This window comes from Balaenoptera ricei, chromosome 14 (assembly GCF_028023285.1).
Source record: "Balaenoptera ricei isolate mBalRic1 chromosome 14, mBalRic1.hap2, whole genome shotgun sequence".
In the NCBI taxonomy this organism is placed as follows: domain Eukaryota; kingdom Metazoa; phylum Chordata; class Mammalia; order Artiodactyla; family Balaenopteridae; genus Balaenoptera; species Balaenoptera ricei.
Genome location: NC_082652.1, coordinates 6844517 through 6868306, shown reverse-complemented (window position 1 = coordinate 6868306; position 23790 = coordinate 6844517). Strand labels below are relative to the sequence as shown.

General features: G+C 43.4%; 1 protein-coding gene across 4 annotated transcripts in view; it reads right to left on the bottom strand.

Moving 5' to 3' along the window:
- The window catches only part of RILPL2 (Rab interacting lysosomal protein like 2), a 30893-nt gene that overhangs the window by 6500 nt on the left and 603 nt on the right, over window positions 1-23790 (bottom strand). For 3 of the 4 annotated variants that reach the window (XM_059895121.1, XM_059895120.1, XM_059895123.1), the window contains exons 2-5: window positions 23414-23593; window positions 15125-16019; window positions 8117-8268; window positions 2152-2265 (exon numbers count right to left, since the gene is read on the bottom strand). In XM_059895121.1, coding sequence (XP_059751104.1) covers window positions 2152-2265; window positions 8117-8268; window positions 15125-15445 — 587 coding nt within the window. In that variant the 5' untranslated portion in view covers window positions 15446-16019; window positions 23414-23593. Of the gene's footprint in view, window positions 1-5; window positions 393-2151; window positions 2266-8116; window positions 8269-15124; window positions 16020-23413; window positions 23594-23790 lie in introns of those variants that run through there. The other variant, XM_059895122.1, reaches the window with a different exon arrangement.

Sequence of the window (23790 nt, the reverse complement as noted above, 5' to 3'; positions counted from 1 at the left end):
TGCATTGGCAGGCAGATTCTCAACCTCTGCACCACCAGAGAAGCCCCATAACAAGTCTTAACTGAAATGTGCTGTCAGTGTAAAATACACATCAGATTTCAAGGGCTTACTATTTAAAAAGAAGAGTGTAAAATATCTCATTAATAATGTTTTATAGTGATCACACGTTGAAATGATAATATTTTGGATGTGTTGGGTTAGTAAAATATATTATTAAAATTTAAAAAAGAGTGCCTGAGGGAATTCCCTGGCATTCCAGTGGTTAGGACTCTGCGCTTCCACTGCAAGGGGCACGGGTTCCATCCCTGGTCGGGGAACTAAGATCCCTCATGCCACGGTGCAGCCAAACAAATTTTTAAATACATATTTTTTTTTCTAAAAAAAAAGAGTGCCTGATAAAAAAGAAAACAACAGTGTTTAGTGAAGAAAAAAAAACAATACTAGGAAACAGAATGAAGTATTAAAATATCAGTTACTATTGAAAATACATCCACAAAAGACAATATACAGTTTTTAGAACACGGTACATAAATACCCATATGAGACTGGCTGAGGGGGAGGCGAGCTGGGAAGCAGAATGGGAATGGGGGATGGGGATAAAGAGGGAACAAATAAAACCAAGAAGAAAGGGGTCTTACGCTCACAATGAGGTGCATTGTGCCATGAGCTGAGACTCACTAACGCAACCTTATGTTCCTGAGATCCAAAAAAAGAAAAAGAAAAAAAAATTTTCTCCTCTCTCTTGAAACAAAGGCATCTTAATTAAACCTGCCCTGGAAGGTAACTCAGAATCTCTGATCCCTCAAAATTATTTCCCTGTGAAATTGGAGTCCGCGAAGTCCTTGCAAAATAGGTCACTGCAGCACCCCCAGCGTGAGCACCACACCTGGTGCACAATATAGACTCAGTGAGGGTTTGTTGACTGACTAATGACCGAATGAATGGAAGAAAATGAGGTCCCCTCAGCCCTCCCGGAGAGGCAGGAATAATGGAGCTAGAGTCAGATGGCAGCCTAGGACCTGATGCAGCCTGCGATGGTGGGTCATTTGGATCGTACAGTCTTTGTTTTTAATCTTAAATTATTTGCCAGCATTTGGAAATCAGATTCCATGAATAAATCCGGCTTCTCGGCTTCACTCAAGAAGCAGAAGGTCTGGTAACATGTTATTCCTAGGCCAGACAGAACTGAGGGGCAACTGTCCCCTACCCCACCCCACAGCCCCATCACGCATCCACATTAAGTGCTCGGCCCCCATAGGCTTTCTAGTTTGAGATCCCTGATCGAGGCTGTTTCTCACTTTCGATCCAAAAGACCAGGAGCTGATAAACTGTCACCAGGCCAGACATTCTCAAAGCAACCAAGGCAAACCAGCTGGTTGCTTCAGCATGGGGTGGAGGAAAGGTGTGCCTAATTGTACTGACATCTGTAGACAGAAAAGGCACATCTCAAGGTGTGGTCCAAGGGCTCCCCACATCAGAACTGTCTGGGAATTTAGTAAAAATCCAGATTTCTGGGCCTCATCCTAGAACCAACGACTTGATATATGAGAATCTGAATTTTAACTAGTGTCCCACACTCTATGGTTTGAGGCACAGCAACCAAAGAAACAAGGGATTAACAATGGTGCATGAACACGAGGGGAGTATTCAAAGGACACTGCATTATGGGTCCCAGCATTGGGAGACCCAGGGTCCTCCAAAGTTGGTGATGAACTAGCCCCCTTAAACCCCAATAATTATTGTTTCTGTGTTTTTCTTGTGGTTGTAATATTATTATTATTTGGTTATTGTTATTATATCATAGGGAGGCAGTAGAGTGTAGAATCTGGACTTCCTTGGGTTCAAATCCTGACTTCACTATTTACTATCTGTGTGACCTTGGGTACGTGACTTTACTTCTTGGTATTTACTTCCCCAACTGTAAGTTGGGGATTATAATAGTTCCTACCTCATAGGGTCACTGTGAAGAGTCAATGAATTAATATATGTTAAGTGCTTACACTACTGCCTGGCAGATATGATAATACACCAGCAATGAGTTTTCATATCAGCTGCAAGACCACCACCAGGAGAGCAGGACCTCCCCCTCTCACCCCCACTCCTTCCTTTAGTGATTATTTAGTGGCAACAGGGGGCAGCCAGGTGACTTACAGCTTCCTTATGATTGTCTTCTCCTCCTTGTTACTGCTGGCATTGCTGGCCCTGGTAACCAGAGCATCTTTTTCTCTTCTTCCTCCTGGGCCTTCTCTTGCTGGGATCAGGCCGCTAGGAAAAAGGAGACAAATATTAGGGTTGTTTTATTGAAGATCTCTTATCTGTGCAGCTCTGAAAGTGAAGGTTCTTAATAATTATTATTATATTAATAATATTATCATTGAAAGTGCTACAGTTAGACATTTTGACTCAGATGATTAGAATCTTCCTTCCACCTTTCCACTGTTGACACCTCTTCTTTCTTTCCCTTGGCTAATTCCATTGGCTGGTACTTTAAGCTTCTCCAGTTGCTAGAAATATAACCATGTATAAATCCTCTAACTTAACCCTTGATTTCCTAATTAGTAAAATAAGGATAATGAAAGTACCTAATTCCTAGGATTGAGGGATTAAGCGAGATAATAAATGGAATTCATTCATTCGTTCAACAAATATTATTAAGCTACATATTGTACCAATGTATATAGATATAGCAATTAACAAAATAGATAAAATATCTTCTCTCATGCAATTTATATCCCATTGGGGAAGAAAACAGTCAAGACACAAATAAATAAGTAAAATTTAAAAATATATAGTAAGTCAGATGGTGATAAGACCTAGATTGATATTGATCAATAAGATATTTAGGTCAGGTGACCCAAAGAGGGCTAGAGTATTTCCCTGGATTTGATGTACAGAACTTGGAAGAAGGCTATTCTCTCTTACTTGCTGATTGCCAGCAGCCATGCTTCCTAAGATTCAGAGAAGGACTGTCTTTAATACAAGATAATAAGGCCAAAAAAGGGAAGCAAAGAGGAAAGAAAGAGGCACACAGTCCCTGATTCCAACCCTGAGGCCTTAGTTGCAGTTTTTTCTTTATTTCTGAGACCAATTCCAGGATCCTTCCCAGCTATGTGAGCCAATAAAACTCCCTTTTGTGCTTAAGCTAGTTTGAATTGGATCTCTGTCACCTGCAATCGAAAGAAGCCTGACCACAGTGAAGCATTTCAAAGTCTGACCCAGGGACTTCCTTGGTGGTCCAGTGGTTAAGAATCCGCCTGCCAATGCAGGGGACACAGGTTCGAGTCCTGGTCCGGGAAGATCCCACATGCTGTGGAGCAACTAAGCCCGTGCACCACAACTACTGAGCCTGCGCTCTGGAGCCCGCGAGCCACAACTACTGAGCCCCCATGCCACAATTACTGAAGCTCACGCGCCTGGAGCCCATGAACAATGAGAACAAGAGAAGCCACCGCAATGCGAAGCCTGCGCATTGCAATGAAGAGTAGCCCCTGCTCGCCGCAACTAGAGAAAGCCCGCGTGCAGCAACAAAGACCCAATGCAGACATAATTAATTAATTAATTAATTATAAAAAATATTTAAAAATTAAAAAATAATCTGCCTTCCAATGCAGGGGATGCAGGTTCGATCCCTGGTCAGGGAACTAAGATCCCACATGTTGTGGGGCAACTAAGCCAAGGCGCCACAACTAGAGAGCCCACGTGCTGCAACTAAGACATGATGCAGCCAAATAAATAAATAAATAAATATTTTTAAAAAAAATGTCTGACCCAGTAAGCTCATTAGATCCACTTAGGTATTTTGTTGTGGTACCTACTGGTAAATTTATGTCCATGCTACAGGCATCAATTTTCCCCTTACTATAGACTGAATTCATATGTTGAAGCCCTAACCCTTAATGTTATGGTATTTGAAGATGGGACCTTTGGAAGACACTTAGGTTTACATGAGGTCATGAGGGTGGGCCCTCATGATGGGATTAGTGCCCTTGCAAGAAGAGACACCAGACGGCTTGCTCTCTCTCTCATTCTCCCCACCATTTGAGGACACAGCAAGAAGGCAGCTGTCTACAAGCCAGGAAGAGCCAGAACCAACCATACTGGCACCTTGATCTTGGACTTCTAGCCTCCAGAACTGTGAGAAAAAAAATTTCTATTGTTTAAGCCACCCAGTCTCTGGTGTTTTGTTATGGCAGCTGGAGCTGACTGAGATGCCCCTTTAGGTATGAACGTCAGAGAGTAGAATTTACCCCTCTCTCTCTTTCTTTGCAAAGAGTGGGCTCTTATTACTTAATATTGTTATTTCTATTTTTATTATATATATTAATTATAATAATATTCATATGAGAATCATCTAAAAATTACCTTTTCCCACTATCTACCATTACCTAACACCCTAAAACTTAGTGATTTAAAACTATGATGATTTATGACTTCTCATGATAGCTCTATTTTTTTTTTTAATTTCTTTTTTTCTGTCTTTATTTTTTTATTTTTTTTTATTTTTAAATTATTTATGGCTGTGTTGGGTCTTCATTTCTGTGCGAGGGCTTTCTCTAGTTGTGGCAAGTGGGGGCCACTCTTCATCGCGGTGCACAGGCCTTTCACAGTCGTGGCCTCTCTTGTTGCGGAGCGCAGGCTCAGTAGTTGTGGCTCACGGGCCTAGTTGCTCCGCGGCATGTGGGATCTTCCCAGACCAGGGCTCGAACCTGTGTCTCCTGCATTAGCAGGCAGATTCTCAACCACTGCGCCACCAGGGAAGCCCAGCTCTATTTCTTATGGTTGATTTGGTGGTTCTCCTGATGGTCTAGTTTGGGGTTCTCAACTGGCTGCATTCAGTTGGTGGATCAGCTGGGGGCTGGATGCAGCTGGGGCTGTCATATGGGACACCTTCATTCTTCTTCATGTGACCTCTCCATGTGACTACCTTGAGCTTCCTCATAGCATGGTGGTCTCAAGGCAGCAATCTGAGAGCACAAACATGGAAGCTGCTAGGCCTTTTAGAGCCTTAACCTAGGAAGCCAAACAGCATCACTTCTACCACATTCGATTGGTCAGAGCAAGTCATAGGGCCGTCCAGATTCAAGAGGACGGAAAATAGACTCTACCTCTACTCCAATGAGAGGAATGGAAAAGTCTCATCGCAAAAGGAATGCAGGGGGACTTCCTTGGTGGTGCAGTGGTTAAGAATCCGCCTGCCAATGCAGGGAACACGGGTTCAAGCCCTGGTCCGGGAAGATCCCACATGCCATGGAGCGACTAAGCCTGTGCACCACAACTACTGAGCCAGCGCTCTAGAGCCCGTGCACCACAGCTGCTGAGCCCGTGTGCCGCAACTACTGAAGCCCACGCGCCTAGAGCTGGTGCTCCTCAACAAGAGAAGCCACCGCAATGAGAAGCCCGCACACCGCAATGAAGAGTAGCCCCCGCTCGCTGCAACTAGAGAAAGCCCGCGCGCAGCAACGAAGACCCAATGCAGCCAAAAATAAAATGAATTAATTAATTAATTAAAAAAAAAAAAAAAGGAATGCAGGATGGGAAAAACTGTTGTGACCATCTTTGGAAACAGTCGACCATATCTGCTTTCAGTTAAAACTATCATTAGTATGAGCTTGGGCCTCCAAATTGATGCAGTTGCTAAGAGAACACCTCAGTTGACATGCTGGTTTCTCCAGAATATATAACACAGGAGACTAAGCAGAATCCTGCTGTCTGTCTGTTGGCCTGTACCAGATGGGAAGTGCACATCTGTTGCTCTCTGGGAATTCAAAACTGGAACTAACGTGTGTTGCTTTATTCACTAGCAAGCTGCTCACGGCATGGGCAGTCTAGCAGTTCCTCTTTTTAACTAACCGTGTCTGGAGTACTTATTAAATGAGATGAAGACAGGTCTTTCCATTAACATCGTTCCAACCTCAGCAGAAGGAAGACAATTAAATTCCTGTTGGCAGAACTCAGCTCTTTTGGATTTAGCTTCCTAGGACATTTTTACTTTGATGCTCTCTTAATGATGCCATATTGAATGAATTTAAAGAATAATATCATTGGGGCTTTGTTTTGTTTTGAATTAGAGTATTTCCTTACTTCCAAACTTTCCAAGTCCGAATGTGGCATGATAATTAAAAGCTCAGGCTCTAATGTCAGGCTGTCTGACCTCACGTCTCAAGGTTGCCACCACCAGCCCTGGGACTTCAAGCAGGTACTTGACCTCTCGGACCCTTAGATCCTCTTGGGGATAACATTACCCTAACTCATAGGCTTGCTGTGAACACTAATTGAAATGATGCTCGGGATACACTTAGCACATGGTAAGCATTGATAAATATTAGTTGGCACTACGTTTTGTTTGTTTTGTTTTTTATTTTTTGGCGGCACCCTGAGGCATGTGGGATCTTAGTTCCCCCACCAGGGATCAAACCTGCAGCCCCTGCATTGGGAGCTCGAAGTCTTAACCACTGGACCACCAGGGAAGTCCTAGCACCATGTTTTTATTCTCTTGATCTTTCCTTCTCCTGCCTCTAAGGAAACCTGCTTTGTTTAACTCAGTGTTTCCCAGAATTATTCAACCACAGAGCTCCTTTTTGCCGCTCTGTGTGGCTTGTGGGAACTCAGTTCCCCGACCAGGGATTGAACCTGGGCCACAGCAGTGAAAGAGCCGAATCCTAACCACTGGACCACCAGGGAACTCCCTAGAGCTCCCTTTTTGAAGAAATACCTACATAAAGTAAAATATTTTGGGAAACATGGTGCAGAAGGATAAAGCAAAGTCCAAACCTATGTCAGCAGCTTCCTTATTTTCTCTCTTGCTTGTCCTACGGTTCCTCCTCTACCCAGTATTATTGTGATCTTTTTTAACTTTTAAATTTTATACAATTTCAAACTTAGAGAAAAGGTGTAATACTCGTACAGAAACTTCCCATGTATCTACCCAGATCCCTCAAATGCTTATCCGTGTATCTATCTACCTACCCATCCATCCATCCATCCACCGATCCACCTACCCATCCACCCATGCAACCATCTTCTCCCTGAACCACTTGAGAGTAAACGGGAGACATCTTACCCCCTCACTCCTAAATGCTTAAGTGTCTTTCCAAAGAACAAGGACATTCTCTCACATAACCAACTCGTTCAGTTATCAAAATCACCACATTGATCTTTTAAAATAGTAAATCAGACTGTGTCATTCCCTTAAGACTTCCCAAAATCTTCTCATTACACTTACAATAAAACTAGAGCTCCTGGGCTTCCCTGGTGGCACAGTGGTTAAGAATCTGCCTGCCAATGCAAGGGACATAGGTTTGAGCCCTGGCCCGGGAAGATCCCACATGCCGCAGAGCAACTAAGCCCGTGCGCCACAACTACTGAGCCTGAGCTCTAGAGCCTGCAAGCCACAACTACTGAAGCCTGCGCGCCTAGAGCCCGTGCTCCGCAACAAGAGAAGCCACAACAATGAGAAGCCCACACACTGCAACGAAGAGTATCTCCCGCTCACTGCAAGTAGAGAAAGCCCACGCACAGCAACGAAGACCCAACACAGCCAAAAATAAATAAATAAATAAATCTATTTTAAAAAAACACCAAAAACTAGAGCTCCTTCTTGTGGCCAAAAAGGCCACCCCTTGGTCTCTTCTGGACCATCCTCTACCTCACATTCCAAGTTCCACCATGGTGGGTCTCTTAAATTGGCCAAATGGGTTCCTACCTCAGGGCCCTTGCACTTCTTGTTCTACTTTTGCGCAACCAAATCTTTACATGGTTGGCTGCTTCTTGTCATTCACCTCAGGGGGGTCTTCCCTGACCACCCAGTCTAAAGCAGGGCCCCCCCAGCACTCTGCTCTCTGTCATGTCACCTTGATCTACATTCTCTTCAGCATTCACCACCATTATCCTGTGTGTTCATTGCAGGCTTCCTGGCTGATTGCCTGTCTTCCCCCTAGACTAGCACGGACTTTCTCTTTTGTTCCTGCTCTACCCCCAGTGCCAGGAATAGTGTCTGGCATATAGTGGGTCTTCAATAAGTAGATTGGATGAATATAAGAACAGATATGTAATATATCAAGGAATTCTAGGCAGTGTCTTGCTCTGTGGTGTAGGAGCCCCAGGCAGCACAGCCCACCTCTTATAGCACTGCAGCTCTTCCTGCACCACCAGCAGCTGCGACTTGAGTTTGTTGCGCTCCTGCAGCACGTCTCTCAGCTCCTGTAGCGTAAAGCGTGGTCGGTTGGGATCTGTCAGGTCAACCACCATTTTGTCTGGTCCCAGGTTCACCTGTAAGAAAAGACATCACTTATACAGTTTCCCTCATGAGGATGGACTGTCCATCCCAGAAAGGAAAGTTCTCTTGTTCTGTTACTACTCCCAGGGACCCGATGAGATGAGACGTTGCCTGTTGGAAGTGTTTGGTTGATGGTAAAGAGGCAAGAATTCTGAGTACCATTCTCCAAGAAAGGAGCCAGGGCTCCTTGGAGAATAGCTGAGTCCAGGACTGGAACAGGGAAAGTCCAAGTTGAGTCTGGAACATTCCATTGTGTAAGGGATGGAGACAGATCAAAAGGACACAGTTTGAAGGCACTCCTACTGGCCAAACTGAACGACTTGAGTATCCACGTGAATAGTAACAGGAATGGATAATAACCCATCAAATAAAAACAGGATTCAGGAATCCATAATTAAAATTTTTAATTTAGGGAATTCCCTGGTGGTCCAGTGGTTAGGACTCCAAGCTTCCACTGCAGGGGGCATGGGTTCAATCCCTGGTCGGGGAACTAACTGAACATGCTGAGCGGCGTGGCCAAAAAAATAAAATAGATAAAAATTTAAATTTAAATTAATTAACTAATTAATGGGGACGTAATGGCTAATCTTATGTGTCAACTTGACTGGGCTAAAGGATGCCCAGATAGCTGGTTAACCCATTATTTCTGGGTGTGTCTGTGAAGGTGTTTCTGGACGAGATTAGCATTTGACTTGGTGAGCTGAGTACAGCAGAGGCTCCTCCCCAGTGCGGGTGGGCATCATCCAATCCATTGAGGGCCTGAATAGAACAAAAAGGTGGAGAGAGGGTGAATTCACTCCCTGCTTGAGCGGGGCATCCTTCTTCTCCTGCCCTTGGACAGTGCACATCAACGTTCCTGGTTCTTGGGCTTTTGGACCTAGACCAGGACTTATACCATCAGCCCCCTGACACAAGGCGTCTGACTTGGACTGAATTACACCACCGGCTTTCCTTATTCTACAGCTTGCAGGCAGCAGATTGTGGGCCTTCTTGGCCTCCATAACCACGTGAGCCGACTCCTATAATAAATATTCTCATCTGTGTCTATATCTACATCTGTATCTCCTATTGTTCTATTTCTCTGGAGAACTCGGACTAATACCGGAGAGGAGGAGGGGGATCTGTACTTTACAGAAGAATGCCAATTAATAAGTGTAGAAGATGACAGAGTTAGAAAATCATCATTTTGCAACCAATGCAGTAATAATTGATTCAGGCAAGACTAATGAATGGACCTAAAACTTTTGGGTGAAAGTTTGTTGGGGAACAGGATATTTCACAGTTTCAAAGTACTTTCCCATAGGCTACTTATGCATTACAAAGGGAATAAAGACACCCTTACAGTGCAGAAATCTTGCAGACACCACCTTAACCAAGTGATAGAAGTTACCATCACCAATAACGACAAACTGAATCAGGTGCCTGCTGATACGAGGCACCGAGAAGGACACAGCATCGCTTAAGTGGTATCCCTGCTAAACATGTATAACTTGAGTCTAAGCATGAGGAGACATCAGAACAAGCCCAAGTTGAAGGACATTCTACAGACTAACTGATATACAATCTTCAAAAATGTCAAGGTCATGAAAGACAAGGAAAAGCTGAGGAATTGTTCCAGACTAAAGCTGACTAAAGAGATACGTCCTAAAGGTACCGTATAACCCTGCATTGGATCTTGCATCAGAAAAAAAAAAATGCGATAAAGGACATTATTATGAATTTTGAATAGGGATGGCATATTAGATCTTAGTATTCTACCAAATTTTCCCCCTGAATTCGATCATTTATTGTGGTTATGTAACAATATGTCTTAGGAGATAAACACTGAAGTATTTAGTACTTAGGGTGAAAGATCCTAATCTTTTACTAATTCTGCAGCTAACATAATGTCTGAAGATTTTGAGTGAATAAATAATATATAGACGTAAATATTTGTTAAATATGAGTACATATGTGTATATATACATGTATGTATATGTGTGTATATAATACTTCAGTGTGTATCTCTTAAGACATACTATACACACACACAAACACATATATACATACACCTGAATATAACACCTGAATTGAGGTGAAAGGTGTACAAGTGGACATTGTACTTATCTTGCAACTCTTCCATAGGTTTGACATTTTTTCAAACTAAAGTTAAAATAAAGCAAATATTTGAAAACAACCTAAATGTCCATTAGCAGAAGTCTAGTTAAACAAAGGTACAACCACACTCTGGAATATTCTACAGGTGATAAAGAGAATAAGCCACACTATAAAGAGAAATGCAATAGCGACCACATTCCTCCTATCGGATTGACAAACATCAGCGTGTTTGAAAACACACTGTTTTGTAAAAGCTGTGGGGAAACCGGTACCTTCACTGATTGCAGAGGGAGCCAATCTCTTTAACCCATTTGGAGTGCAACTTGACAATACTTATTAAACCTTGCTATGTGGGGGACTTCCCTGCTGGCGCAGTGGTTGAGAATCCGCCTGCCAATGCAGGGGACACGGGTTCGAGCCCTGGTCCAGGGAGATCCCACATGCCGCGGAGCAACTAAGCCCGTGCGCCACAACTACTGAGCCTGTGCTCTAGAGCCCACGAGCTGCAACTGCTGAAGCCCACACACCTAGAGCCCATGCTCCGCAACAAGAGAAGCCACCGCAATAAGAAGCCCGCGCACCACAACGAAGAGTAGTCCCCACTTGCTGCAACTAGAGAAAGCCCGCGCACAGCAACAAAGACCCAATGCAGCCATAAATGAATGAATGAATTAATTAAAAAAAAAAACTCCCAATGTGGCTTTCCTTTGACCCAGTGAATCCACTTCTCCTAGACACTCAGCGGGTCAACTGCTATAGGTCAGAGTAATTCACTGTTGCATGGGGTCGGAGCAAACAATTGGAAAATGAAGGTCTTTTGATAGGAAACTGGTTAAAGCAGAGATTCTGAACCTTTTGTTGTTATGCCATGGACCCTCACGGTAGCCTGGTAAAGCCCACATGGATTCCATCTCAAAATACTGATTTTAAATGTATAAAAGGCATAGGATTCCAAGAAAACCAACTAAGATAATACACTCATCAAAGTCTTCTAAAAATAAATTGGTGATTCCTAGACCTGCTTCTTTATTAAATAACACAATGTAGCCACAGGTCTAATAAGATACAGAAGGAAAATAAAGTTTTGAGATCTGCACTACACTGTAATGGGATATGAAAACATCTGTGATTTCCATTGGTGATTGTCACAGGTACTGCTAATATTACTGTGGTTTGTTGTCTATAGTCATAATTGAAGAGAGTGTTATATTTCAGATGGAGGTTGGTGAAAATAAAAATACAATTTCTTCTCATGCAAGTTCATAGATTTTGCGGATTAGAATCATGATCCTCTTGGGGGGTTCCAAAACTCCAAGTTAAGAACCCTCACGTTGAGCAATTGATAATACTGTACAATGGAAGTTTTCAAAAGCCATTAAAAGATGAGGAAGCTCTTTATGTTCTGATTTAGTACAACTTTCATGCCATGTTAAGTGAAAATAAGCAAGAGGCAGAACGGGGTATGTATTATAATACCATTTGTGTGAATAACAGAAATATATATTCATATCTGCTTGTGTTTGCATAAAGTATCTCTGGATACTTTAAGAAACTGATCATTTAAATTTTTTCCAGGGAGGGGAAGTGGTGGCTAGGGGTGGAGAGAGATGGGGAGGGAGCTTTTCCAAGGCAAACACTTTTGTAACACTTGAATTTTGAACTTAAATTTTTAAAAAAGAAAGGAAACAAACTATTCTCATACCCATTGTGATGGCTACTGTAATCAAACAAACAAAACAGAAAGTAAGTGTTGGCAAGGATGTGGAAAAATTGGAACTCTTGTGCATTTCTGGTAGGAATGTAAAATGGTGTGGTCACTACGAAAAACTGAATGGCAGATCCTTTAAAAATTAAAAATAGAATTATCATGTGATACAGCAATTCCACTTTTGGGTATATACCCAAAAGTCTTGAAAGCAGGGACTTAAAGAGAGATTTATAGATCCACGTTCATAGCAACATTATTCACACAAGTCAAGAGGTGGAAGCAACCCAAGTGTCCATCAACAGATGGATAAACAAACTGTGGTGGATCCACACAATGGAATATTATTCAGCCTTAGAAAGGAAGGAAATTCTGACACATGCCACAACATGGAAGAACCTTGAGGACATTAAGTGAAATAAGCCAGTGGCAAAAGGACAAAGATTATCCAATTCTACTTATATGAAGTACCTAGAATAGGTAAATCCATATAGGCAGAAAGTAGAACAGTAGTTACCAGAGGCTTGAGGGAGAGGGGGAATTTGGAGTTAGTGTTTAGTGGGTACAGAGTTTCAGTTTCGCAAGACAGGAGTTCTGGAGAGGATGGTGGTGATGGTTGCATAATAATGGCTGTGAAAGCACTTAATGCCACTGAACTCTGCACTTAAAAAGATGGTAAATTTTATGTCTACCACAACTAAAAATGGTAACTACAAAAACAAGAAAGGAAGAAAGAAAAAAAAAAACACTAGGGCATATTTTTATAAACTGTCTAGTGACACTAAATATTCATTTTCTCTGCCTTTTGCCCCACCCCTGTTCTTAAGACTACAGTTTGGGAGGAAAATGTGCCAGCTCATCTGCTGGCTGACGAAGCTTGTCCGCTATGCCCCAGACAGGAAATGACCCGGCCACCATGCAGACCACCCTGTTCATGGTCCATGATGGGGCTTTCTCCATATCCTTGTGCCTGGAGTCGGAGGTAACAGGAAAAGAGCACAGAATGTGAGCTGAGGGATCTTAGGCAAGTCATTTAACTGCCCTTGAATCTCAAAAGTCAGGCTACTAATCATGACACTCAACCATCTCATATGACGGATACTAAAGAAGAACCTTATCTACAAATATAATTGTCACCGTGAGCAATGAGTAGGTGAAATAAAAGAGTACCAAGGAAGCTACCAGAAACCTTCACTCTTCCCTATGAGTTTCAGCCACCCAGTTCCTGCTGTCATTTCACGGCATACTTCTCAGTTTGTAATCCTGTGGTCTAGTTTTGGAGGTCTGTGTGTCTTGCCTCTCCCACTAGATGAGAAGCTCCGTGAAGGCAGGGACCTTGTCTAATTTAGCGCCATAGCTCCAGAGCCCACACAGTGCAGTCACTCATCAAATGTTACTACAAGAAAGGTCATAGGTCTGTATTTTAGTACAGTGTGGTTAAGACGAGCATCTCTGAGCTCAAATCCTGCCTCCACCTCTTACTTGTTAAGTCCTCAGGCAAACTACTTAACTGTTCTATGCCTCCATTTCTGTAAAATGGGAATAATAATAGTATGAGGATTAAATGAGATAATCCCCTTGGGGCAGTTTTTTTTTTTTTTTTTAACTGTAGCTGGAGATTCACTAGTGAGTCATGATATTAATTCAGTGAGTTGCAAAATAATTTAAAAATTCATAAAAATAGAATAGGAAAGTATGACTGTACATCATGTTTAGTAAGGGAGAGTTAGGGTAAATTGTTGAAACTTTTGTTTCATCAATACTGGATATCAATGTAAAATGTAATTTTGTAAAATGGGGGTATAACATATATACAGAAAAATGCACTAATCTTGAGTTTATAGCTTGACGATTTTTACCATATGTGTACACCCATGTAACCACACCTGGATTAATTCTCTATAAATTTCCCTCCTGCTCCCTCCCATCCCATCCCAGGGCTACCATCAACCTGTCTTCTATAAGTAAAGATTATTTTGCCTGTTCTTGAATTCCACATGCAGGACGCTCTCTTTTGTACCTGGCTTCTGTCTCTCAATGTAGTATCTGTAGGATTCATCCATACAGTTGTGTGTATCACTACTCTGCTCTTTTTCATTGTTGTGTAGTATTCCATCATATGAACATACCACAATTTAAAAAATTGATTCCTCTTTTCCATTTGGATTGTTTCCAGTTTGGCACAATTATGAATAAAGCTGCTTTAAATATTCTTTTTTTAAAAAGAATTAATTAACTAATTAATTTTTGGCTGAGTTGGGTCTTTGTTGCTGTGTGCGGGCTTTCTCTAGTTGCGGTGAGTGAAGGCTACTCTTCGTTGTGGTGCACGGGCTTCTCATTGCAGTGTCTTCTCTTGTTGCGGAGCACAGGCTCTAGGCGTGCGGGCTTCAGTAGTTGTGGCTCGTGGGCTCAGCAGTTGTGGCTCACAGGCTCTAGAGCACAGGCTCAGTAGTTGTGGCGCACGGGCTTAGTTGCTCCGCGGCATGTGGGAATCTTCCCGGACCAGGGCTCAAACCCGTGTCCCCTGTATTGGCAGGCAGATTCTTAATCACTGCACCACCAGGGAAGCCCTGAATATTCTTATATGTATCTTTTTGTGGTCATAAGTACTAATTTCTCTTTGGTTAAAAAAGTATTTCTTACTCTAGGTCAAAGATTCTTAAAGTGTGAAACCTGGACCAAGAGAATCAGCATCATCTTGGAACTTGTGAGAAATGCGGATTCTCAGGTCCCATTGCAGACCTACTGAGTCAGAAACTCTGCAGCTGGCGCCGGGCAATCTGTGTTTTAACGAACACTCAAGGTGATTTTGATGGCTGCTAAAGCTTGAGAACCACTGCTCAAGGTCCTGGTCAAAAATGCTGGAAGCCGTTGCTTTAGAACACACTCGGCACAGGGTCCAGCACCAAGCAAGTGCTCGATTAATGTTAACCATCTTAACGCTTCTAATCTGAGGACTGCATACTCGTAGTGATTTGTTTTGAGGGGTTTGGATGTTCAAGAGAAGAAAGCGTCCCCCCCTGCCAGTGGCCGCTCCCCGCACTCACCTCCCTGCCGGCCGCCGAGCCCTCTCTCCGCAGCCCCTCCACCTCCTTCCGGAGGTTGTCCCGCTCCATTCTTAGCTCCTCCACCGTCAGGCTGCCCTCATTCACCAGCGTCTCCAGCATCTCCAGGACGCGGACGATCTTGAACTGCAGCTGTGTCACCCGGGGGTCGCTGCCCAGGGCCATCAGCTCGCGGCCCATCACGTAGGAGATGTCATATACGTCCTCGGCGGTCAGCTGGAAGGGGCTCTTGCCCAGGGCCCCCTCGGGCCCAGCCTCGTCCCCCTCCTCCTCTTCCTCCTCTCGCAAAGGGGGCTCCTCCATGGCCACCCAGACCTCTGCAGCCTCCGGAGCTGCTTTCTCGGAGTCTCCGAACGTCCAGCTTCCTCGCGGCACAGAAAACTTTCCGCGGGGTAAAGGACCCAGCCTGTTCAGGGCGGGGCAGGAGCAGCCAATCAGCGCAGCCGAGGGGTGGGCCCGGAGAGGGGCTGTAGGAGGAGGCCACGCAGGGCAGCTCGCAGGCCAGGACTCCGGGTGCACCGTCCCAGCGGAGGCCCGTGCGGGAGTGCGGGCTCCAGGATGTGATTTGAGGCACGAAAGGACAAGGGAAAGGGAGGGCCGCCGAGAAGAGGAACAGAGAGGTTAAGGGGTGACAGTGATCGCTCCCAGCCCGAGAGCTGTTGCAGACAGGGGCAGGGGCAGCGACCCCAGCTCCGCCCTTGGTGACAGCCACCGCAGAAGCCGGGTTTCCACGGAGACAGGGGCGGAGTTTCCACCGCATTCTGAGAAGGAGGCTAAAAAGCACACAACTCTTCCCTTTCTGCATTCAGGTCTTCCAGCCATAGAATTTGCATGGTACGGGGAGGCAGATCCGGTCTCTGAGAATATTTTCTGAAGCCTGCGGCAAAGCAGAAAACAGCAGTTGGTGGCAGCGCGCGGGAGTCCAGAAGTCTGTGTTGCGCAGAGCTTCCAGGCCTATTGTCACCGGGACCGGCGGCATCTGACCCTCAGTTAAATGGAGATTCCCTGCGCTATGCACCTGGCTCTCTCCTGGGTTCCTCCACTTGACCAGCGTGTGGCCTTCGCAAGTTACTGAACTTCTCCGAGCCTCACTTTACTCCTGTGTAAATAACCGTACCTACGGAGTAGGATTGCTGTGAGGAATATATGAGACCATGAGACAATGACTGACAAAAAGCACTTAGGAAAGGCTCAGAAAGTGTTAGCGGCTATTCTGCACTCTTCCCTCCAACAAACACTGAGCTTGTGTGCCAGACGCTTGGCACTTGGGTTGGGGAAGGAGGAGTAATAGATAAGACAAAAATCACTGCCTTGAAATTAGAAAACATTCTGCGGCTACACAGGGTATTACTGAGAATATTAGCAGTGTGGATTACAAAACGGGTTATTTTAGATTTAATGCAGGGTTTGTAATAGTCATAGGCAGACAATCCAACAATGGAGCTTGTCTTTCCCAGGAATGTATTGGCAGTTTTCTTCGTGGTAGGTGTACCAGATCTTCTCCACAGTGAAGTTGTGGAGTCAAAATGGAGAGTGGACAAACAAAAAGCAAACAAACAAAACAGACACTATTTTCAGAGGGTACAATGGTACAATGTTTTAATGATCAAACAAGGCCCTGGGCAAGGGCTCAGTAATCCATTAATCACAGACCTGACGACACCCTGTAATTAAATATGGAGAAATATTATGCTTACCATAAGTATAATATGGTATATCCATACAATGGACTATTATTCACTCATAAAAAGGAATGAAGGAAGAGAAGGTCCAGAAAGAAACCCTCACAAACATGGTCAAATTATTTTCAACAAGGGTGCCAAGACTGTTGTTCATTGGGGAAAGGATAGTTTTATCAACAAATGGTGTTGGGAAAATTGGATACCCACATGCTAAAGTGTGACATACCTTACCTTACACCACATACAAAAATTAACTCAGAATGGATCAAAGGCCTAAAGCTGTTAAAACTCTAAGAAGAAAAATAGTGGAAAAGCTTTATGTCAATGGATTTGGCAATGAGTCCTTACAAAACACAGAAAAAGAAACAAAAGAAAAAATAGATAAACTGGACTACATTGATGAAATAAAATTTATATTTTAAGGCAGGACAAGAAAACTTAAACATAAAATTCTCTCTCTGTCCATTTGGGCCTCCTCCCTCCCTCTCTCATGTGCAATGTACATTTGCATTATACATTAACCAGACCTCCTCAAAGGTGGGAATGCCTGCTTGACCACAAAGGTCAACTTTTTTTTCCCTTTCTTCTGATGCTAGCAATGTAACTGCTTAAAAGATTAGCACTCTTTCCAAACTCTGTAGGGAGTCATGGTCACTTATTGCTTGCTTACCTGGACTATGTATCTCTGGTGAAGTTTATGTAAAATGTCAGTATGTCATTTTGATGTATGATCCTTTGTCTCAAAAAGGTTTATGACTGTGTCTTCGACTTCTAATAGGCAGAACAGTTCTCAGAGCCTCTGAGAGTCTGTCTCTTGGGTTATAATCCTCAGTTTGACTTAAGTAAAATTATCTTTTGGGACTTCCTTGGTGGTCCAGTGGTAAAGAATCCACCTTCCAATGCAGGGGACGCGGGTTCGATCCCTGGTCGGGGAACTAAGCCCGCGCGCCGCCACAACTATTGAGCTCGCGCGCCTCAACGAGAGAGACCGCGTGCCGGAAACTACAGAGCCCACGTGCTCTGGAGCCGGAGCACCACAACTAGAGAGAAGCCTGCGCACTGCAACAAAAGGTCCTGCATGCCTCGATGAAGATCCCACGTGCCGCAATTAAGACCCGATGCAGCCAAAAAACTAAAGAAAATAAATAAATGAGGGACTTCCCTGGTGGCGCAGTGGTTAAGAATCCGCCTGCCAATGCAGGAGACACGGGTTTGAGCCCTGGTCGGGGAAGATCCCATATGCCGCGGAGCAACTAAGCCCGTGCGCCACAACTACTGAAGCCTGCGCGCCTGGAGCCCGTGCTCCGCAACAAGAGAAGCCACTGCAATGAGAAGCCCGCGCACCGCGACGAAGAGTAGCCCCCGCTCGCCGCAACTAGAGAAAACCCGCGCACAGCAAGGAAGACCCAACACAGCTATAAAAAAAAAAAAAAAAAAAAATCCCGCAGCTGCAACCGAGACCTGATGCAGCCAAAAATAAATAAATACTAAGCCAGTCACCAAAAGATAAATACTATATGATTTCACTTATATGAGATATCTAGTGTACAAACTCATAGAAACAGAAAGTAGAATGGTGGTTGCCAGGGGCTGGGGGGAGGGGGGAATGGAGGGTTGTTGTTTAGTGGGTATAGAGTTTCAGTTCTGTAAGGTGAAAAAGTTCTGGAGTTTGGTTGCACAACAATATGAATGTACTTAACACTACCGAACTGTACTTAAAAATGGTTAAGGTTGTAAAATAAATTTTATCTTATGTGTACTTTACCAGTTTTCCTTCTTTTTTTTTTCCTTCTTTTAACATATGAGGAAACTCTATGGGGTGATGAAAATGGGCTACATCTTGATCTTGGTGAAGGTCACATGAGTATATACGTAGGTGAAATATTGTGGAACTGTATGCTTAACACTGTGTATTTCCTTTAGGTAAATCATACCTCAATAAAGTGCTGGTAAGGAGGTAAGGAATGAAGCACTGACAGATGCTACAATGTGGATGAACCTTGAAAACATTTTACTGAGTGAAAGAAGCCAGCCACAAAGGCCACCTACTGTATGATTCCATTTACATGAAATGTGCACAACAGCAAATCCATAGAGATAGAAAGTAGATTAGTGGTTGTCTAGAGCTGGGGGAGGGGGATGGGGAGTGAGTGCTAATGCAGACAGGGTTTCTTTTTGGGGTGATGAAAATGTTCTAAAATTAGACTGTGGTGATGGTTGCACAACTCTGTGAATAGACTAAAAACCACCTAACATCATTGTTGGAATGTAGCCTTCACAGAGCAATGCTTATCAGAAAGAATTTAATGTTGCTGCATTTAGTTTTTACCATCAGGATCCCCAGCCACCACTGCTGGTATGAATCTCTTCTGCACCACTGTCCTTTTCAAAAGTTCCTTCTGCCTTGAAATTTCTCTAGAAATTCATCCTCTAAGGCACCATATCTTCCTTCCTTCTTTGTTACACAGTGAAACCTGGTAAATCGCACTTTTAAAAAGTCAAAGTGTCTTCCATTGAGTAACTAGGATTTTGATATAAAAAAAAAAGATTCTTTTGTTCATTCATTTGACAGCTTATTTACTGAGTGCCTACTATGTGCCAGGACTGTAATGTAGTAGCCAACAGGGCTGTGGAGTTAAGTAGTCTTTGACTTGAACCTCACAGTTGTTACTTCCTGGTACATAAGTTTGATCAAATTCTCTAATCTCCAAATCCCCATTTCCTACAGTCAACTTGGAAAAATAAAGTATTCCCCAAAACTGGTGTGAGGATTAGATGAGATAATTCGTGAAAAGTGCCTCATCCAGTGTCCAGCACATCATAAGCATCAGTGGACACTGGTTGTTATTATCAAGTGTTAATGATCTTAACTCTTAGATCCCTCATAGAATTGGACAATCTGTTGGTAGATAATCATGACCCTTCTCTCTCCGTTGGGAAATTACGAAAACAATTCTGAATTACAGCTGTTAAAAAACAAAATTCGGGACTTCCCTGGTGGTCCAGTGGGTAAGACTCCATGCTCCCAGTGCAGGGGGCCTGGATTCGATCCCTGGTCGGGGAACTAGATCCGCATGCATGCCGCAACTAAGAAGTCTGCATGCCGCAACTAAAGATCCCGCATGCCACAATGGAGATCCCGTGAGCCACAACTAAGACCCGGCGCAGACTAAATAAATAAATAAATAAATAAATAAATATTTTAAATTTATTTATTTTAGTTTTGGCTGCACTGGGTCTTTGTTGCTGCGCGTGGGCTTTCTCTAGTTGCGGCGAGCAGGGGCTGCTCTTCGTTGCGGTGCTCAGGCTTCTCATTGCGGTGGCTTCTCTTGTTGCGGAGCACGGGCTCTAGGCACGTGGGCTCAGTAGTTGTGGCTTGCGGGCTCTAGAGTGCAGGCTCAGTAGTTGTGGCGCACGGGCTTAGGTGGTTCGCGGCATGTGGGATCTCCCCAGACCAGGGCTCGAACCCGTGTCCCCTGCATTGGCAGGCAGATTCTTAACCACTGCACCAGGGAAGCCCCTAAATAAATATTAAAAAAAAAAATTCAACTGTGTATATTTGAAGATCTCCTTGGCTTTATTTGACGATTCATGAATTGGGTAGCATCTCATCTAGCAAGTAGAAAAGAGCTCCAGAGGAGCTGTACAAATGGAAGGTTTTTAAAGGTAGAAAAGGGGGATAAGACAAGGAAGTCATAAACAAAGGATTATTTCAGGTAAGGTCACCTTCCCTTGGGGGTAAAGGTGGGGAGTCTATCAGGCAGATTATCTCACTAGGGATGATCAGGAAATTCCAGACTGATTGGTTTAATATTCCACCCCTGGGAGAGGCTGAAACTGAAATTATATATTAAGTTTTACTTTGCTGCCGTGGGGCTTAGCACAAGTGATTCCATTTGGGGCCTGTTTCTTTCTTCACCCAGCAGAGGTTCTTAAAGTGTGTTTCCGAGACCAGCAGCATCAGCATCACCTGGAAACTTCTCAGAAATGCAAATTCTTGACCCACTGAATCAGAAACTTTAGGGGTGGGCCCCAGCAATCTGTGTTTTAACAAGCCCTCTAGGTAATTCTGATGCACATGCACCCTCAAATTTGAAAAAGTATGAGTGATAATGTAGTGTTCAAGGTGGATTCTAGACCAGACCACAGCTGTTCAAATCTTGATTGGCTCTGTCACTTGCAAGCTGTGTGATCTTAGGCAAGGAAATCACTTCTCTGGGGCTCAGTCTTACCAGCTATAAAATGGGGGTAAGGATAGAAGCCACTTTATAAGATTGTCGTGAAGTGCTTTAGACAGCGTCTGGCACACGGTAAGTGCTCAATACATGTTGGCTATTATTATTACTATGACTATTATAAACTACTTTATCTCCAGAATATGAAGTATGAGAAACTCCCCAAGTTCATATGATTATTCGGGAACAAGATATGAAAAGCTGGATCAGTAACACACATAGAATATGTCTACAACAAAGCTTTTTAAAAAGTCCAAGTGATACATCATTATACGAAGTTTAAAAAATAATTTCAGGAACACTCATCCCGAGATTTAAGACAGGCTTGCAGTAGTGTGCAGCTGTGCTTTCCCCACCCCCAGCTTTTAAGTAGGAACCAAACTGACTGCAAAAAGGAGCATAAAGTAAGGTATCGCCCTACTCACGGTTAAGCAAAGGAAAACATGACATGGGAAACAAAAGTAGTGGGTGGGTCACGCTTCATAAAAATGGAACCATAAGTGTTTGGGGGTTAATTCCACCCATAGGAAAGTTCCATTAGCAAATATCTGGTGGTCCTATTTTGGTACACCAAGCAGAGTAGGTCTCATGCTCTTCTGAATACTGGTGGCACCATTAATTTCCTGAGTGGTACATTCAGTAGGTCTTTCTTCCTGTTCTCTTTTGGCTTAAATGCCTGCAATCCTGGGTCAGTGACTTCATCTCTAGGAGCTGAAAGTCTTTAGAAAAGAATGTGGTTGCAGGAAGGGTGGTGCCCAGAGCACTTGTTTTCAGTAGGTATTTGCGTAACCGCACACTTTTTTTTTTTTTTTAACTTAGGTGAAATGTTTATTCAAGGTGATGAATGGGAGGGTGGGGTGTGCATGTGGGGAGGCGGTGTAGGTGGGTGAGCGAAGCATTAAAGGAGACTACGACCAAGGGACTAATGTCCTCCACCCTACTCTCCAGGCCAGCTCTTGCTCCACCGTGGAAGGTAACAATACACTCTGCAAGGAGTTGTTGAGAGAGTGAAGTGAGCTTAGCCCAGTGTCTGGCAGGTGATGCTAAATGTTTGCTTTAAGATGGTATTAGTGTGGTGGTGATCATTTTGAAATGTACAGAAATATCGAATCATAATATTGTGCACCAGGAACTAACATAGTGTTGTAGGTCAGTTATATTTCAAAACAAACAAACAAACAAATAGAAAAAGAGATCAGATTTGTGGTTCCCAGAGGTGAGGCCTGGGGGTGGGGGAATGGACGGAAGCAGTCAAAAGGTACTTACTTCCAGTTATAAATTAGTACTAGGGATGTAATGTATGATATGATAAATATCTTTTTAACACTGCTGTATGGAAAAACATTTTTTTTTCTATTTCTTTTATTTTGTATCCATACGAGATGACAGATGCTCACTAAACTTACTGTGGTAATCATATCATGATGTATGTAAGTCACCTTAAACTTATATAGTGCTAGATGTCAATAAAACTGGAAAAAGGAAAAAAAGATTGTATTAATATGAAACTTCTATAGAAATCTCTAGTAGGGTTGTTCACATTGCCCTTCAGATCTTCTGCTTGGTTTATAAAGTATTTTGTTATATAATTAATTTTGTATATAATTAAACTTTAATTATATAGATGTGGCAGTCATGGAGATGCCTTTCAGATGACCCTTCAAGAGGCCACCAAGCATATTAAAAGATGTCTGCAGCACCTTCAGACTCTGCAGCAGCATTCATGCTGTGGATGCACTTTTCCCAGAAGCCTTCCGTTGATAAGCCAGCAGAGCAGAGATACTGGGACCACAATATTTCTTTTTTTAATTAAATTAATTAATTAAAAATATAAGTTTATTTTTGGCTGCACTGGGTCTTCGTTGTTGAGCGTGGGCTTTCTCTAGTTGCCGTGACGAGGGGGCTACTCTTGGTTGCGGTGTGCGGGCTTCTCATTACGGTGGCGTCTCTTGTTGCGGAGCACGGGCTCTAGGCGCCCAGGCTTCAGAAGTTGTGGCACACGGGCTCAGTAGTTGTGGCTCGCAGGCTCTAGAGCGCAGGCTCAGTAGTTGTGGCGCACGGGCTTAGTTGCTCCGCGGCATGTGGGATCTTCCTGGACCAGGGATCAAACCCGTGTCCCCTGCATTGGCAGGTGGATTCTTAACCACTGTACCACCAGGGAAGTCCTAAATATGAAATTTTAAACTATAGATATTGCTCATTTTTTTACTCAATACATTTTATTAATATATTTCAAGAAAATGTACTTTAAAGAAAGCTATAGATATTCAGAACCTATGCTTCACCTACATAATAAAGATTTGATAAAAACTAGGTAGCAGTAATACATCCTTAGTAGCTGGTGATTGGCTTACCTTCTAATAATAGGACTGGAATCAAAATGAGATCAGCTGTTCGCAGAAATGACCCACTTGTAAGAATTAATCAGAAAATGAGTGGCTGAAGAAATCGCGAGACTCTCATCAAGAAAAGCACAACTGTATCAAGACATTTCAAGTCGTACCACAAGTCGTAATCTACCCGAATATTTTGACCTAACAAAAAAGAAACACAGCATAATCTGAATGTATACATCTACCTGTTCTACACAGATTTACTGACCACACGGTTCTCCCCTCTCCCTCCCACGCTTAGGTTTTAAATCTGGGCTTCTTAACCGTGACTCTAAAGGCAGGAGTCCTCAAAGGGTCATTTGGGGACTTGCAAAAAATTGCAAATTTTCAGCGATTCT